Source organism: Ricinus communis, chromosome 5 (assembly GCF_019578655.1).
Source record: "Ricinus communis isolate WT05 ecotype wild-type chromosome 5, ASM1957865v1, whole genome shotgun sequence".
Lineage (NCBI taxonomy): Eukaryota > Viridiplantae > Streptophyta > Magnoliopsida > Malpighiales > Euphorbiaceae > Ricinus > Ricinus communis.
Genome location: NC_063260.1, coordinates 16,621,485 through 16,640,813, shown reverse-complemented (window position 1 = coordinate 16,640,813; position 19,329 = coordinate 16,621,485). Strand labels below are relative to the sequence as shown.

Genomic DNA, 19,329 nt, shown 5'->3' with positions numbered 1-19,329 from the left:
TTTGTACTAATCCATCATTTTTAGGTGTACATGCATAAGAAGAAGAATTCATTTCAGTTTCTATAGTAATTATATTATCAACCTCACATTTTCTAATAGTAGTAATTCAATTGACTTGTTCAGGTTGACTTGATAGTTCTTCTTTATTAAGCTCTTCGACAATTTTTTCCATTTGAGCTTCTAAACGTTTCAGTGAAACCTCAATGGAATCTGTCTTTTTCTCTTTCCTCTCCATCCTATTATGAGAAGCCATCATAAATGATTAAAGTGTTTCTTCCAAACTTGGTTTACTTTGTTCATTAGATCGAAAAGTTTATTCTTGATCTTGAAAGAAATGATTGGAGTCCCTTTGAAATTGAGAATATTGGTCTTGATAATGAAGTTGATTTTGATTTCTCAATAATTGTGGTGGGTTTTGGTCATTGTATTTCCAAGAAAAATTTGGATGGTTTCTCCAATCTGTGTTATATATGTTGGAATAAGAGTCATTCATAGGATGCATGGGTTGGTAACAATCCATCAAATTTGTTTGATCATACATATTTCGTCTGTAATTATCAAAAGATGAACAAACATTAGCACCATGACCATAAACACCACAAATGCCACATACCTCATTATTTGGTGAGTTTTTTATTGAAGTAAGCATCTTAACTTGCTTAGTCAATTCAACCAATTGCATTGTCATCTCACTACTAGCTACTACTTCACTTACTTATACTCTCTTTATCCTCACACTCTTTTGTTGAGAATTGGCTCCTAGCATCTCAAAGATGTCATAAACCTCATCAAGTGTTCTTTCTAACATAGCCCAGCTCCATTATCAACCATACATTGATATTATTGTGTCAACCCATCATAAAAATGATTGGTTAGTTATTGGGAGTGGGAATCCATGGTGTGGGCATTGCAATAAAAATGATTTGAAGCGATCCCATGCTTTATGAGAAGATTCAGCATTCTCTTAATAAAAATTAGAAATTTTAGCTCTTAATTCTTTGGTTTTTTGTTGTGAGTAAAATCTACTTATAAACTTTTGATAAATTTCATCCCAATCTCTCAAAGAATTAGGGGGCAAGTTCATTAACTAAGCCTTTGCTCTTTCTTTCAATGAATAAGGAAAATACCTCATTCTTAGTTAATCTTCATTTAGTCCAGATAATGGGAAAGTATAAAGTATAGCATAAAACTCTCTAATGAATGTTAATACATCCTCACTAGGCATACCATAAAAGGAAGGAATCACATTAAAATAAATGTTAATACATCTTCTTCTAGTTGTTTCCTGCTAAGCATACAAAATAAAAGAAAATTTTAGATTAAAAAAATTAAAAATAAAATTTACAAACACAATAAAAATACATAAACAAAACAAATCACAAAACATAAAACAAACAAACTAAACAAGAACACATAAATAAAATAAAGCACAAAACACAAAATAAACTAACAAACACAAGACACTTTTGATAATCAATCAATATAATAAATTTGGACACAGTTCTCCGGCAATGGCGCCAAAAACTTGATGTGTCTTTTTTAGTACTCGCAAGTGCATGAACCGTTCCTATAGTAAGGGGTAAGTTCACCACGAGGTCGATCTCTCAAGGAACCATGAGGCCACTTGTTATAAAGACTAATTATCAACACAAACCAATAAAAGTAAATCTAAACACTCTAAATCAGTATTTTGAGAGGGTAATATTCATAAAGTAAAGTAACTAAACAATAAATAAATATGCAATGCAAATGCAAATGCTTATGATTTAAAACTATATGTTAAAGATAGTATGTAGTCTAGCCATTTATTTAGTAATCTCCTTGTTTTTCTTTAAGCTTAGATCTAATGAATGAGATGGTGATGTGCATTTTTCCCTGAGTCACTTAAGCTAATGGTGCAACCTAGGTTTCTTATACCAACATAGATTAAAGTAAAGATTATGTTTCTAATACTTTTAACCTAAAAATTTTCATAACAAATATTACTATTAAATTGATTTGATGGTCAACCAATAATAATAGATAAAACTAATAATTATATGAAGGTAAAGAAATCATTCGTTAAATAAATAAATATCAAGGTTCATACAAAAGTAAAAAGACTAAACTAAACAATTATGAAAACTAGCCTAACATATTCAACCCAATGATCATGGTATTAAATAGAAAGACAAAAAATAATAAAGTAAAAAACTCCCTCTAGATCAAGAATTTCTTCAAGTAGGAAGAAGATTGATCCTCAATCTCCACTTCTTGAAAAACTCATTAGATGTTAAAAGAATCATGAAAACTAAAACTAAATATTTAGGAAGAACTGTAGATAATTATGGAAAGAATAATGGTGGGCAGATGTAGAGAGCTGGTAGGAGAAAACTCCCCTTTTTTTAGAATTAGGTTTTGCAGAGATTTATATAGAGAAGAGTCATCCTCTAAATAAATCTCTCTAGAGATAAATATACTAATATAAGTATATCTAATAGATAAGACTTTAAGTATCTTTATCTCCACCAAATACCATTCCATTAATAACTCTTAATATAAATTATAATAATTATACAAATGATTAAAATATCCATTGGACCTTGTAATTAGCAGTTCATGTGTCTTAATCTTGGGCCTTGATACGAACATGTTCCATTAAGCTTCTTTTAGCTCCATATTTTTTTCTCTTTTTGCTAATATTTCTAAAAATAAACAATTAAGTTTAAGTGATATAAAAACACATATTTTCATTATTTTATATATAAAAATATATCACTAAAGCTCTAAAATATCTTTAATTATCTATACATAGTTTAGATCGATCATAAATCAAACATTAAAAAACCTAAAATTTACCAATTGTATAACTAAAGTCAAATCAAATCAAAGCCAACAAATTGAAAAAATATATTTTTCAATAAAAAAATAGTTAAAAATTTTAATTATCTCAAATGGAAGCCAAAGAGACACTTCTCTTCCTAGTGTCTTCCTCGTAATATTGCTTCCCTGTGTGTCTCTCTCTTTATTTTCTTTTGTTAGAAAAGCTAAAACAATTACATGTGTTTCTTGCATGTGTCCTCTTTTTTGTTTCCTTTTCTTAAGAAAAGTAAAAGAATGTATAGAATACATTAGGTTTTCTTTTTATTTTTGCTCGCTTTTTTAGTGTTAGCCTCATTTTAATTGTTTGGACTATTTTATTTATTTTGGAATATTCTTTTTTTTTCTATTGGCTAGTAACTAAAATAGATTTTACATTTTAGTACTTTTTAAGCAAGAGATTTTATAGGCTTTTTATGTGACACTTTAATACTCTTAGAATTAAATTATTAGGTGCGTCAAATTTATTATCATTGTTAATAGTTTTAGAAATTGAATCTCAAATGAAGTCTGATTGCTTCAAAATCGATTTTGTCAGATAAATGAGAAAATTTATAGTTCTCTAGTCTTATCAAATCATTCAAAACTCGTCGGAATTGACTAGAATTAAAAAAAAATGAATTATAATACTATTTTCTGTCTCTTTAATTGTTCTCTTCAAACTCTATAAAAATTAATATGACTAATTTTGAATGAATGCTAAGTTGGTAAGGAGTGAAATGTTGGTGGAATTAGAGCCAATTAATATTAAATGAATGAACTATAACTATTTAATTAATGGTATTAATAAATTTGAATGTAAATTATTAACATCTTAATTTTAGAAGTACTAAAATGTTACCAAAGAAACCACAAGACCTCTTGTGTAGTCAAATTTTGTACTTTCCACTTTTTCTTTTAAATGTTTGAGGGCTTACTGTATGAATTACTTTACAATAGAAACATGGAAAAAGTAAGGAAAAAAAAAATTAGAGCACTGATATTCTTCTTTGCTTTTATCTTTCTTGAATTTTAATACCTTCCTAAATATCATTATTATTTTATGATAAAATACTAATAGAATATTAAGTTTCAATAATAAAATCATTTATAGATAAATTTAACATCAAATCAACTATTACGATATTTTTAAGAATATTATAATTTTATTTTAAAAATTATTTCACTATATTCTTAATAAAACTGAAATATATATGTTAATTTCATTTAACATCCGTTCAATGTAATTAGGTGTATATTAAATCAGTTAACAAGTGATTTTATCATTAAAAATGAATATTATACCAACATTAAATTATAAAAATTTAAAAATATTAAATAATAAGATAGTAAAAATATTTTAGAAAATTAAATCATATAACATTTATTTATTATAAGAAAAACAATTCTTTAAGTGCAAAAAGGTAAAACCACAAAAGAAGAATTTTATACTTTTGCTAAGAAAGGATTCTTTTTTTACAGGACTTTTTTTACATATACAGAAAATGTGATGCAAATATTTTATTTTTACAGCTAAACTATTTTACCTAAAATTTGAAAAAAAATTATTAATATGATTTTCTTAAAAATTGCACTATAAAATTTTTGATATTTTATTGTTATCTTTAGAATATTTTTAATAATAATTATTTTAGTTTTATTTTAATTATATATTCAAATATTTTTACTACATACTTTGAGTATACTTACAATAATTTTTTTGACAAAATCTTAAAAAAATAAAATAATTATAAAATAAAAACTGTTCTTATTAATAATATAAATTAAAATAATATTCTATCTGTTATCTTTTAGTATTTTTTCTGACTGACATTTTAGAAAAAGAAAAAAAAGAGAACATATATATAAACTAGGGATTGCGCCTCGTAAAATTTCTTCAAGACTTAGGCGGAAGGAGATTAATTACTAGGGTGCCTTACATCATCGGAGAATATTAAACGGCATGTTCATCGGAGAATATTAAATAGCCACCCCCAATTCAACCAGTACAGAGTTGCAAACACTATAAATTTGATAAATTGGATTATAAGTTCTTTTAGTTTTAGTGCTATTTGGTACAGGCACTACTTTAAAAAGAATGGCCCTGACTGTCAAGATGAAGAAAAACAGTCAAATATAACACCCTGCTACTTCATTCTTAATCAAAATTCCACAAGATGAAACAAATGGATAATCCCACCCAAAACGCACCATCCTCCATTACATCAGTGCACTCAAGACTTTCATTACACACCGCGACAGCAGAAGAAATCTCCGCGAGGCAAAAAGCACATCCTGCAGCCTACTAAGATCAATTTGGTTTCCTCATGTTACGCCCAGCTCGGATCACTTCATCCACCAATAGCAACTGGGATGCGATTACAGGCCTGCAAAATTCATGGGCATTATTGTCGCTATATTGTATAATTGAAAACTTCATTGACTTCATCAAGTCCTTTGTCTCATTTGTCGTTAATATTTTATAGAAATTTGCACAAAAGAGGCATGCAAGCAGCAACAGTATGGTAACAAAAACTCCTTTTGGGAGAGAGGAAACTTTTAAGTTGAGTTTCACATACCCTGAGTTTATGAGTTGGCGTTTAACAGAGTAATTGTCAAAGATGCCTTCCATTTGAGGGTCAAGGGGCCCTCCTGTTTGCAGGTTTAATCCCACAATATTTTCCCTGTCATGCTCACCCTGGAAAACACACAACCAAGCTCTAGTTTGTTTCCTTTCAACCATTAATTTTTTTTTCTCAAAAAGAGGAAATGGGTTCCAGGTATAACTACCGTAAGAGAAACAATCTCATCTTGAGTGTCAAGTCCAGAATTCTCAGCCAGAGTTTTGGGAATAACAAGAAGGGCATCCGCAAAAGCTTCAATACCTAACTGAGCCCGCTGCTCCAGATTTCCAAACACCATAAATGTTTAAGAACAGGGCATAACAAATAACCATTAATATAGGCAAAGTTTGAAGAGATCTTATACCCCTTTAACTGTTTTCTTTACTTCACTGATTAAGTACTTTCTGGCTGCTAATTCAAAAGCTCCTGCTCCCTGAATGACATACAAGATATCAAAATCCAAGCAAGAACTTCTCAGCCAGATTTGCAGTAAAGCAGTAGGCAAACCAGAATTGAAGTTCAACCCTCACCGACAACTGAAAAATTAACATGTATAATTTGCTAAAAACATGCCTTCAGGTTTTCTGAACTCGAGTGTTTCTAATATAGTATTTGTATTTGTTTGCTTTTGAATTTATTTCACAACAAAATGCATTCAGTTATATTCTAACAGAGATCAAATAAAATCTATATCAGCATTAGTGGCAAAAGAAATACTATTCCAGATGCCAACTGAATCTAATAGACAACGAAATGCCCCATTCCTCTTCACTTTTGTCCCTTCGAAAAATCTTCCTACCTCCAATTAGAAGTGCAAGAGAAATATCTAGTACCTAGGGATATGTACAACCACTTGCTTATGTACAAAATCATGCATTAACAGATGCCAACAGAGGACCATGTGACTCCACCTCACGCCAATATGAAAGGCCAGGCAGCACGCCTCATTGCCAAATGCTGTTGCAGATCTTTCATTGAATATGTTAATCTCAATTTCAAAGTCATGCATGTTACCTCAAAGGGTACAGTAAGTGCCAAAACTAAAAGCTCAGCCATGAAATGTGCATATTCAGTTTATTCAATTCATCTAATATGCACCATTATTTAATTTTAAGATTCAACAAAAAGAATTGCAGAAAATTATTTTATTCATACCCAATACAGACACAAGTCTCAGAGATTTCTGCAGAAACTTACAAGCACAACAGCTTCATCCTCAATGGTATTTTTGACAGCTCTTAGGCCATCACGAACAGCATCCTTTATTTGTGCAATTGTATGGTCATTAGGTCCTATAAAATGAAAGAGCTAGATTAATAACCCTCCTAGAGTAGTAAATAAGAAAATAAGAAAAACCTGGTAAAAATTATACAAGTTTTGTGGGAAAGAGAAAAAGAAAAACAGTTCCAATACCTTTTATCAAGATAGTACAAGAATGGGGATTTTTGACATGTTCAACGAAAGTATATTTCTCTTCACCAAGGATGTGCTCATATACCAATCCAGCCCAACCAAGGCAATCAGGGGTTAGATCATCAACAGAATTCACAGCCTCTCCTCCACAAGCCAAAACCAGGCGTTCCATATTTCTTCTCTTTGCTCTTCTAAGGGCAATTATCTACAGAAGGTCAAAGTTAGCACACTGCATTGCAAGCAACACAAAGATAACTCAACTTAACTCAACCAAGCCTCACTCCCAAGTTAAGCAAGGCAATGACCATGAATAAATGCATGCACTAACAATACAATAAGGTACAAAGAATAGTCTAATCCTATAATCGTCTCACATATATTGGCGGGTTCCACCAAACACGGAATCTAATCATGGAGACCCAAAAATAAATAAATAAACCAATTCATTCAGATAACATAGGTAGTACATATTGCAACAATTATTCAAGACATTTGAGCAAAATAAAATTGTATTTCTGAAATTGTGCTTCTGTAAAAATAGAATAGTGAACAACTAGAGCGATCAACACATAATTTCACAAAAACAAATGAGCTATGGATGATCTCTAGCATGTTCTTCACCAGTCTTAACAGAAACATAGAAAAGTAAGTTCTTGAAGATGCTGCATACACCAGCTTCAGGCCCCTATCCATTTTTGCTTTTCATATAACCCAGTGTGTCTCAAATTCCCAATGCTATCAGAAATAAGGGTGACAACAACAAAAGGCTCAAATGATATGACTACAGAATATCATCACCAATCACAAAACAACTATGACAAACTGCCCAAAGTATGGAACTCCTAGAGACCAAACTACTGAAGAAGAAACAGAAACAAGTTACAGAAAACAGAAACAAGTTGCAGAAGACAAACACTTGCAATGGCTAAAGAATATATACCAACTAAAACCACCATAATCGCCAGCACAAGAACAGGGAAAACAAACAAAACTATCCCTAGAACTCCCAGTAGCAGTCACCACTATATTAGCAGCAATTCAATAAAAGGAATAGCAAATCATGAATTCAGGACTCTTCACAAGATTTACTGCAAAATATAGATCTTATGTCAGCTTGCTTATCAAAGTTTTTCGTTTAGGTAGACAAACAATTTTCTTTCCTGTTTCAAGTAAAAGAAGCTGGTACCTACTTTACCAGCAAAAACAAAAAATTTAAAGCTCATTGAGACCAAATTCATTTGCACTAAATGCACCTAAGAGAAAACATAGTTGCTTCCTGACTTACCCCTGCACGAGCAAGAAGGTCCAGTGATGGGGGATCAATACCCTTTTGATTAATAACAACAAAATTGTTGTCATTACCAGAACAAACCTGCATATGAACATAAGTATGAGCAGTATTTCAAAACCACCATATAAGTTTGGTATTCTTTATAATTTCTCAACATTATTAAATATGCTATTTAAGTAATCCTACCTTGTTCTTTAATTCAATAATTTTTTCCACCCTCTCATCCACCTGACGCCTTTCAGCTGCAACCATTTTCTCCCTCTGCTCTGCGTTCGAGTAGAAAAATCCTGCATTTATTTCACTTGAGGGAGAGGGTATAAACATTAATTTTGATGACCACAAGGAGCAACATTCAATCAACTAAATAAACACCCAATACAAATATATACATACAAATATGAACCTGGATAATACCTTTTATCATATTCCAAAGACACATTGCAAGTCAAGATATAACAGTTTTCTGCCCTTCGCTTCATGTCAGGATGTCTAGAACCATGATCAAGGACAAGGCCTTCAACCTGGAAAAGAACCAAGAAATTTAAGTAAATAACAATGACTCACTGTATTGACAGTCTAAAATACCATTTTAACAAGAAAAAAAGGAAGATTCAATCGGGGACAAGCCAGTTTCAACAATTTATCAACGAACTACACTAAGAATAGTGATTCCAATTCATATAGTCATCAAGAAAGGCCTCAATCCTCAGTGATGATCATAATATTCAACATATACTCTAACTCGGTTCAATAAATTTTGAATAGTAAGATATATGTGGAAATTCCTCTCCTTCGCAGCAAACAGCATGTCACTGCTGCTCATTGCCATGTAACATCAGACACTAAAGAGGAATTCTGAACAAGTGAACACATATATTCTATTGTTTTTGAACTGAGAATGAGATTTGGGCAATTTCTCATTAGAAGGAAAAGCAACTCTTTTAGAAAGAAGAAGAACAGATCTTGAAGAGATACTACCTTTTTGCATCATAAATAAAGGTAGTATAGTTTAGTGTTACTAAACTGGACAGGACTATCTCGGTGCACATAAAATTGCAGATTTAAAAGATGTGAGTTTCTGAGATGCCATTTTATGGCCTTTTGCGTCTACTTATTCATAAGATGGAAAATCCTGATATGTAAAATAAGGATTCGCTTCAAGCATCCTACAGCCAACACTTCAATAGACATAAAGCAGAAGAAACGCCCTCCCGTATTCACACAAAAGAAGGACAACATTGTTATAACCATCCACCAATCCAAAGAAAAATATAGACGGATTACAAATGAAAGGAAAAGAACCTCCTCAAAGCATCAATAGATTCCAAATGAAGTCCTGAAATTGGGATGTGAAGGACTAACAATAGATCAAAAATCTGACATCTCCTAATTCAAAACACAAATTTGTTCTCGAACTAAAGTCAAACCTTTTAAATGGCATACAACTCAAACTAAGATTAATAGTTTGCATCACATAAGATAACTACCCTCATAACCAATTTAAGTTCAATGCACTTGTAATACATTTAATAAAAAAATTGCAAACCAGGAAGAATTGAAGAAACCACTCTGTTATAGCAATTGTGTTTAGAGAGAGAGAGAGAGAGAGAGAGAGAGAGAGAGAGAGGAATGTATGAAACGTAAATAGAAATTAAGAAAGATAAACCTACCAGTCTTGTGTCAACATCAAATTTATGGCGCATGTGCATAATCTCCACCATGAATAGATCAATGGCTTCCTCTGGCTTTCTAATGCAGAGAACCTGCCGCATGTCCAAAACAAATAAAAGTAAATCTATTTCCTGAAGGACAATAGCTGCTAATCGATCAGTTAATTAACAACTATATCAATTAATTAAATTATATCAGGCACTACAAGGCAAACTCACCGCATTGACAACGATATCAGTTAATTGATCTGCCAAAGTTTCATATAGCTGTATGAGGAAAGAAAATGTCAAGATCAAACGAATAATTTTTACTAATCACGCAAGATGTGTATACGAACAAACAAAAGTCACCTTTGTTCTCAGTGTCGTTCTTGCCACCATTTTCAGAATCTCTTTGTCAGGTTCATCGCCCATAACCACAGGAGTCTTAAACTTTTCAAGAAACTGGAGAGTAGCTCTTTTCGCAATTTCAAAACCATCAACCAGAACACGTGGATGCATACCTGAAAACAAGCAAATACTCCAGTCTAAAAGATTCAACAACTTGACTAAAACCATAATATACATTGCATGGAACCTCATGATAACCACCCATTATGTATTCATATTTCAAAGGCTTTTTTTGTGAAAAAAGAAAACAGAGTAACATATTGAAAGAATAATCTCTGTTCATAATCTCTAATTGGGTTAGTGAAAAGATAAAAAGAACAAAAGCAACTAATCATTAATTCATTTAACAACAAAAATCCAACATCTTAAGTAAACACATGTATGCACATGTGGAAGTCAGAGAGATAATTTTTGACTTCAAAAATAAAAAATATTAAACACTTTTTCCCTATTCTAATAATCTCCTGCAATTATTTCTTCAGGCAAGTTCAACAAATGATTGAAAACTAATAAAAAATTTGAAGCTAACCTTCACCAATGTAGCGCTCAGATTGCTTCATAAGCTCTCCAATAAAGATAACAGTAGAAGTAGTACCATCTCCACTTATATCATCTTGAGCAACAGCTGTTCTTGCAATCATAATTGCTGTAGGGTTTTGAATTTGCTGCATGCAACACCCATTATTAAGTAAACATATTGACTCATTCATACATCAAATCTCTACGCAGAAAACACTTCCAATATGCCACATCACAGTCCCTAACTAAAAACTAAGTAAACAATTGATTTAACCAAAGAAAATTGAAAGCAGATCAAAAGATCGAGAGAGCAAAATAAACAAACAAAGACTAACCATTTCCTTTAACAGAGTGTTACCGTCCTTGGTAAGCTTGATGTCACCGGCTCCACCAACAAGCCTATAACAGAAAAAGAAATCAAAAAATGAAAACTAGAGAGAGAAAGTTATAGAGAGAGAGAGAGAGAGAGAGAGAGGATGTTAAATTACATCTTGATGGTGCCTTTAGGGCCGAGGTTAGATTTGAGGACATCTTGCAAGCCTTTGGCGGCATTAATGTTCATATGAAGCGCCGCCGATTTGTTTAAAACTTCCGCATTAGGGTTCAATACTCGCAAAGACATCTTTTTCTTAAGAAACGCACAAAGAGAGAGATACAGTCAGGATTCTGTAGTTTAGATTTAGTGAAGAAAAGAAAAGTGGGTACCTGTTTCAGTTTAAACCGGGACAAGTTTAAAGAAGAAGAAGAATCAAGTGTGTGGGTTTTAGGGCTTTCTGGAGCTTGTAAATTTCTTTTTCTTTTTTTTTTTCTTTTGCTACTGAACTACTGCTTTAAAATCCCTCCAAAATACTCCGAACTCTTTTAGTTAACGCACCGTTTTATATTCCCGAAAAAACACATATATACATAATTGAAAAAATAAAAGAATATCCCATGTTTACTCCTTCTACTTTTATTATCTTTTTTGTTTTAGTTATAGTATTTTAATTTTGTGAAATTAAATTTTATTTTTTTATCTCTTAAAATTTAAGTTTTTTTATAACAGTAATTAGGATTACATATAGAAATGATTTTTAAGTTCTTATACTTATTTTTTATAATTTTATTTTTTAAGTTTTAATTTCTATATTTTTTTATAACATTAAATTTCTATATTTTTATTTGGGACATTAACTCCCTATAAGTCATTATATAAATTTTAATTTATAAGAATAATAAAAATTCATTATGGTTTTTTTAATTTTTTTCTCTATTTTAATAATAAACTATTAATTTAATTAAAATGATATCACTTAGTGTTAGTCTATCTAAATTAAAATTCAAATTTGTAAGACTAAATTAGTTATATTAATTAAAATATAATTTATTAATTTATCATAAAAAGAGTTAGAAGAATAAAAAAAGAGACATGAGTTATTACAAAGAGATCATTATAATAAAATCTAATTTAACAAAATAATAAAATTTAAGACGAATGATCAATATATTAATAAAACTTATTAATTATAAAAATATTCCATTAGGACATAAGTCAATTACATATCTATTAATTATATATATATAATTGATCAAATAAAAAAATTTAATTCATATATATGTTATGGAATCTAAATATTCATTTCAAAATAAATTGTCAAAATTTTTATTTTTATATAATTTAAAAAAGAGCTTTTAATTTCTATTTTTACATAAAATATATAATTTATTCAAATTCCTAAATTATTAAAATAATTTTTAGATTAATCTTAAATAATTTTAGTGTGTTAAGTAAAGGAATTAATAAAATAATTAAAGACTTAATTCATTAAGAATTAAGATCTAAGAATTTGATATACAAGATTAAAAAGTACATTGACTAAATAGCATGTTTTGTGTAAAATAAAAGACTTAAATTTTATAAAAATAAAATTATCATAAAATAAAAGTGCGATAACTCAAATCCAAAAATAATAAAAATGCATGAACTATTCTAAAAATAAATACTATGAGATCGTTACATTATTTTGGAAAAAAAGTAGAATGAGAAAAGAAAAAATAGAAAAAAATAGAAAATCAAAAAATGAGTGAATATTTATTTTTCTTTAAATATTTGAAAAGAGGTAAAAAAAAAGAAAGATATTTTTTTGAAATTTTAATTATTATTATACCCTTCATTTATATAAATAATAAAAAGATCAAGGGATATAAGTATATAATATTTTAGAGGCATAAATCTGTTTAATAAATGGTTGATTATTGTTGGTTGATCGATAATTTCCTTCTTTTTCTCTCATTCTTCCAAAATAAGAAAAATTTAATTTCTTTCTTCAGTTTTCCATATTCTATTTCACCAGCTTTCCCTATCTTCCCAAACAATTAATTAAGTCTAGTCATTCTTAATTCTACCTTCATACTCTATTATTCTTTTAAATAAGAAACTGTTGATTCAAAGTGATAAATAAGAATGGAAATAGAAATAATTATATTTCTATGTTATTTGGTTCAATATGTAATGAGAACCAAATTTTATTTATGGTTGACATTAATAATAATAATAATAATTTATTATACAAATAATAATATTTAATTTGTTATTATTGTATAGAATAAAATAAATTTATACAAATAATGTAGATATAAATAATAAGATATTAAAAGCTCATTCCATAAGAGAAAGAGAGGAATAGGTGATTTTAATTGATGGAAATCCCTTTCCGATTTAAAATAACTTTTTATTAATCAAACACTAATAATACAATCAATTTATATTCTAAATCCGAGTACATTATGCATTATATACTCGGTGTACAAACAATAGTGTTTTAATTAAATGAGTAAGTTGGAATTTAAAATGCATGTGTGAGGATTTTAATTCTAATATAACGCCTTATCTTTTTATTGGCGATTTAAAATAGAATTAGAGGGCTGCTCTAAGCTGTTTGGCATATTGATTCTTTATTCTTCAGACTTTCAAATCAAATTATTCAAGCTTTATCCTTTTTTTTCTCTTTATGTGTTCCTATTTGTTCTCTTTTTCTTCTTTGCTACATAGTTTTTTTTCTTTACACTCTCTGAAAATTTATTTATAGAATAATCTATGGATGAGATGCAGATTTTGAAATATATTTGACGAATTGATCAATAGAGGAGTGAATTGATAAAAGTTTAAAAATTATGAATGTATAGATTATTTCTATAATTGAATGTTCAACTGTAAATTTAGATTTATCTCCAAATACAAGTAAATTTTTTTTGTCATCTCCTGTTTGTTTTAAAATTAGAAAACTTAGGTATTAATTGTTAAGAGTAATTGTTAAGTTAAAAAGTATGATTATTAGTTAGAAACTACATATCCATTAAATATAAGGTTCATCATTATATTCATAATTTTGATAATAATTTCATTGTTAAAAAGAATAGGTTCATTATATAAAAAAACATTGAGCTTCTATTATCATTAGAAATCGGAAACTAGAGTTATATAAAGCCCGATGATGAGAAGGTTTAATTGACTGCAAAACCAAGAAATGGAAAAGAACTGTAACCCTGACGTCTTATGGAAATTGCCCAAAAAATATTAATGGTAAAATTATAAGCATTAAAACAAGCCAAAAATGCCAATCAAAGCATTAAAACAAACAAAAAATAAGTATTAAGGTAGTACTCATGCAGAACTCAGTCTAAGCCCTAAAAAGTGTGGAACAGAATAACCTTCGGCTAAACCCTAAAAAATGTGTTCAGCGTAACATCGGGGAAGCTGCTGGGGTTTTTGGTAATTGAAAGAGGCATTGAAGTGGATCTTGATAAGGCGAAAGCCGTCCGAGAAATGTCGTCACCAAAGATAGAGAAGGAAATTTGTGGTTACTTGTCAAAGGTCTAGTATATCAGCCGATTTATTGCCAAGCTCATATCGATCTGCTCACCCATCTATAAGCTTTTGAAGAGAGGCCAGAACATGGTCTAGGATGAACAATGTCAGGTGGATTTTGAGAGGATCAAGGAACATCCAATGATACCACCCATCCTGCGACCGCCATAGCATAGGAGAAATCTCATCTTATACATAGCAATAGAAGGAGAAGATCTAGGGGCAATTCTAATGCAAGCATTAGAGGAAGGGGTCGAACACGCCGTGTACTATATAAGTAAGAAATTTGTTGCCCTATGATAGTAAGTATAATGAGGTAGAAAAGACGTGTTTAGCAATGGCATGGTTAGCGAAGAACTTACAACACTACTTTCATTCTAATCAAGTACAAGCGGTATCCCGGCACGACCCCATAAGATATTTACAAGGGACACCATCTCTAGTTGAGAAATTGGGCAAATGGTTGATCATGTTAACAGAATTTGATATAGAATACCTTATAAAAAAGTGGTGAAGGGCCGAGCAATGGCCAAATTCCTAGCGCAAAATCTAATTATAGAGGAAGAGCCTTGCAACTTTAAATTCTCGAATGAAGGATTGGCAACAATTTCAGTGGTCAGTTGGAGACTATACTTTGACAGGGCTATGAATCGGAAAGGGGTAGGAATCGGGATAGTGCTGACAACTCCGATAGGCAAAGTAATCTCAATAGCCAAGAAACTGAACTTCTAGGTGACGAACAATATGATAAAGTACGAAGCATATGCATTCAATTTGAAAACTTTGCTTGCCATAGGGATTCGCGAGGTGGAAATACTTGGAGACTCCACGTTGGTAGTGTCATAGGTCACCGGCGATTAAGACTTAAAAAAAAGAAAAACTAAAGCCAAACCACGAACATGTGTAGGAGACAGCTAAAAATTTCAAGAGATCCCAGTTCGTGCACATCGAAAGAGATGAGAATCATATGGCAGATACCCTGGCATGGTTGGCTTTAGTTTGGGAAAACTCGGGGAGGTCTAGATTCAAGTAGCTCGTCATCGCATAATCATATAAGCCATGCTACAAGAAAGGGAAAGAATAGGTTAAGAGCACCAATAATGATGGCTGGCCATGGTCCTTTGATATCCAGAGATACTTAGGAGAAGGGGGCATATCTAGAGAAGGCTACAAGAAAGGACAAGGCGGCCCTTCGCAAACTAGCCTTACACTTCCTCAGTCATCAAGGCATGCTTTACAAAAGGAGGTCGAATGGAATACATTTAAGATGCATCAACGAGTAAGAAGCACGGAAAGTGATGGAGGAAGTCCATGCAGGGATATGCAGGACCCATATGAGTAGCCCTTACTTAGCTAAGAAAATCTGGAGACAAGGGTTCTTCTGGCTCACTATGGAGAGCGACTGCATCCAGTTTGCTAAGAGGTGTCATTAATGCGAGATCCATGCTAACTAAATCCATCTACCACCCTTCAAACTGCATGCCATGCATTCTCCAAGGCCGTTCTCAGCTTGGGGAATAGACATCATCGGGGAGATACGGCCAGTGACTAGCAATGGACACTAGTACATAGTGGTTGCCATCTATTATTTCTCAAAATGGATCGAGGCTGAATCTTTCATGTGCATTGGCGCTAAGCAAATGGCTAAGTACGTGCATAAAAACCTATTTGTCATTATGGAGTCCTTCATCATATGATTACAGATAATAGGTGTACAGTTTTAGGCCAAATTTAGGACCTTGATAGCGAGGCATAAAATTGAGCATCATAAGTTTTCACCCTACAAGGCACAAGTCAATGGGGCAGTAGAGGCGGCTAATAAGAATATAAAGGAGATACTGGCTAAAATAGTATAGATCCACAAAGATTGGGCTAAGCATCTCCTAAAAAGTGGGTGGTTTAGGCAAAAATTAAGGTCAGTCTGCTAGGTCGAGAACCTCCAATGAGGTAGCTTAGGCAACAATTAAGGTAAAATTCGCTCGTTGGGTTGAAAACTTGAAAGGTCGGCCCAAGAAAAATTAGAGCAATAAAACAAAAAGAAGGTCGAGCCATTGACCTGCAAAACAACCGGTCTGCCATAGCATTAGGCACTCTCACCCCTTTTAACCCGATCTAATCCAGTCGATGTATCCGCTAGCACTAAAGGGGCAATCGTTGACGAAGCACTCATTTGGGCAAGTAAGAACTAGTTTCAAGTCTCTGAAATCGTCTTCCTAGGTAAACAAGAACTGTGCTATCAAACATAATTGCAAGGCGTGAAGCCATGTGTAGGAATTTAAGGTAATTTGATTCAACAGACTAGCAAAAGAAGAGCTCAGAATTTAAGGTAATTTGATTCAGCAGACTAGCAAAAGAAGAGAGCTCAAGACCGGATCCCCTAAGATGCGCCCAAATAACTGAGACTCTTAGATAAAAAAAGCTTGAGACCTCGCACAGTAGAGGAATCTCGAAAGGGCCCAAGATCAATTCATTAGTTGACTTCAGGTAAAAACTAAGGATATATGAGAACTCCTTAAACAGGGGGCATACTTCCGAGCGCTGAACCGAAATACATGAGCCTCATGATCCAAAGGCTAATAGCAACATGGAGAAAAGGGAAATCCAAGCTAATATCTCGAAAGTATCTTAGATTGCCAAGTGGTGGTTCTAGTAAGGCCCATGAACTTTTCTTAACCTACTTCAGTATAGGGTGCAGAGGGTCTTTGGGACTTTTGTTTATGGTGAAATGGGGAGATGGCTAAGTGGAAGAAGTACCCCAAGCTTATATAAGAAAGAGCACCCAAGCTAACCTCGCACGGGCTCAGTCCTATCCTCGCTTGGCTCAACCTATTCTCTCGCAAGCTTAGTGTCAAAGCAGATTGATGGTGGATCTTTAGGGTAATGCATAGTGATTTGGGACACGCCCGCAAGTAATTTTTGATAAATCAAGTGCAGTTGTCTCAACTGAAGTGTAAGGTTTTCCTTTGTAATTGTTCCCCCTCTAAGTTATTATTTCCCAATGTTATGCATCTAACTTTTAGGCTGAGCAATTTTCATTTTAAACACCCAAAGTGACAAACGCAGTGGAAGTCACGATGTACCAGCAGCGGGCACCAACAAGTACTATCATATTTAATAAAGTAATAAGAGAATCAAAGTGTACTATTAAGAAAGATAAAACTATAAAAATATTTAAAAAACTTGGCAAAATGTATGTACTAAAAACAACAACTATAAGGCTAAAAATCTGTATCTAAGGGGTGGGGAGGCATAAGAAAATCGTCGCACAGGGTAAGAGAAAAGGCAACTGACCTACTAGGGATCGCTGCTTCCTAGGGCATTCGGGTCAGATGGATGCGGCGGAAAGACATTATGGAAGTCCTCAACTTTGTAAAGCCGTGCGCCACATCTCTATAATACAAGCGCTCTCGGCTTCCCTCTCCTCCCGAACCCAAAGCAGCATATAAAATATACAATTAGAAAACATTCATATATCAAGCATGCATACATGACATTCATCCATAACATATGTACCTAGTAATCTGTGTACCAACTAGTGTGAGTGCATGGAAGCCCTCCGCAATCTAGTACAATTGGTCCACCGATTGCCAAGGAACCTGCGTATAAATAAAAGCATCAATGAGTCTTTAAAAGCAAGGAAGCACAAAATTCACCAAGTAAGACACTCACATGAGTCGTCCCTGCAGGAATGTAGGCTAGTAAGAAGTCGGGTTCGATCAAGGCCATCACATATGCCATACGCCTGCCCAGGGTACTGAAATGCTCACCAAAGGAGGAGTGACAAAGTCTCCAACCACCATGTTCGATGGTGGTGTAACAGGAGTAGTAGGCGAGCTCGCACCTGCACCACAGGCTCTTTTTCGACTCTCCTCTACTAGGCATGGCATCCCACCGGCCAATGCCTCTCCATCCGGGCTGATCCACCTTAGAGGCAGGGAAGCAATAAAATCAATATAAGAGACCTTTGAACTCCATGCTCCCTCAAAATAAAAGGCTGCCCGCGCCTTTTTTAGCTCCACATCAACCAGACTCCCCGGCGTGATGACCGTTCTTGGATGTGGTAGTAGGAATGGCACTAGCCTAATGCTTAGTCCAGCCTTCCACTTGTGCATCCAGTCGTCAAAGTACCAGTGCTGAAACATGAAGCTCTCCATCAGGACGAAAGCCGCTTCATCCAGCATAATGGTAGACCAGGTGGTAAAGTCGACCCATGGGTCCATCCGCACTTGCATAAATACTACGCGTTAAGACCAACTCTGTAATGATTACCATACCGATTACAAAATAACTATATTCTTGCTCTTTTACCTCAGGCCAGGTGACCGTGTTCAGCCGTTGTCGGTATTGATCCAACTAGTCAGCTCTCTAATTTGGACTGCGCATCCGCCTAATGGTCTAGAAAATGGTACGTCTCGGTGCCAGCAAGACACCAATCCTCAACAGGTAGTACTAGTGCGCCTAGATCTAGAAAAAGAGATAGTCAAATAAGCTGTAAAAAGGTTAAAGTATAATAAGCAATAGACAAATCAATAAACTCATCGGGAGCAAGTAAGCGAAGCCACTAAATTTCGCATCGCCATAGCAGCCATGATCCATAGAGCGGTACAATTGGTAGAGGGTTGCCTGACCCTAGGCAAAGGATGCCACGGTGTTCAGATCTGTCAAGCTCGTCAAAAAGCTCAAATGGATGGTCAACTCTGCGTCAGCAAAAAGGGTTGTCCCAACTAGATACATCAG

General features: G+C 33.0%; 1 protein-coding gene and 1 non-coding gene across 2 annotated transcripts; one reads left to right on the top strand and one right to left on the bottom strand.

The window, feature by feature from the left end:
• Positions 1-890: 890 nt before the first annotated feature.
• Positions 891-998, top strand: LOC125370241. Its single transcript, XR_007216213.1, has one exon. It is a non-coding gene; the product is annotated as a small nucleolar RNA R71 (small nucleolar RNA).
• Positions 999-4,852: 3,854 nt separating this feature from the next.
• On the bottom strand, positions 4,853-11,589 carry LOC8261203 (T-complex protein 1 subunit zeta 1). Its single transcript, XM_048374556.1, has 15 exons — positions 11,234-11,589; positions 11,081-11,144; positions 10,756-10,891; positions 10,188-10,339; positions 10,056-10,103; positions 9,837-9,929; positions 8,581-8,687; positions 8,353-8,467; positions 8,161-8,247; positions 6,876-7,080; positions 6,660-6,754; positions 5,827-5,895; positions 5,629-5,736; positions 5,418-5,536; positions 4,853-5,225 (listed from the first exon to the last, which is right to left on the bottom strand). Exons 1-15 carry the CDS (start codon positions 11,365-11,367, stop codon positions 5,150-5,152), a joined length of 1,608 nt encoding a protein of 535 aa, XP_048230513.1. The 5' UTR covers positions 11,368-11,589; the 3' UTR covers positions 4,853-5,149.
• Between the last annotated feature and the right edge of the window lie 7,740 nt (positions 11,590-19,329).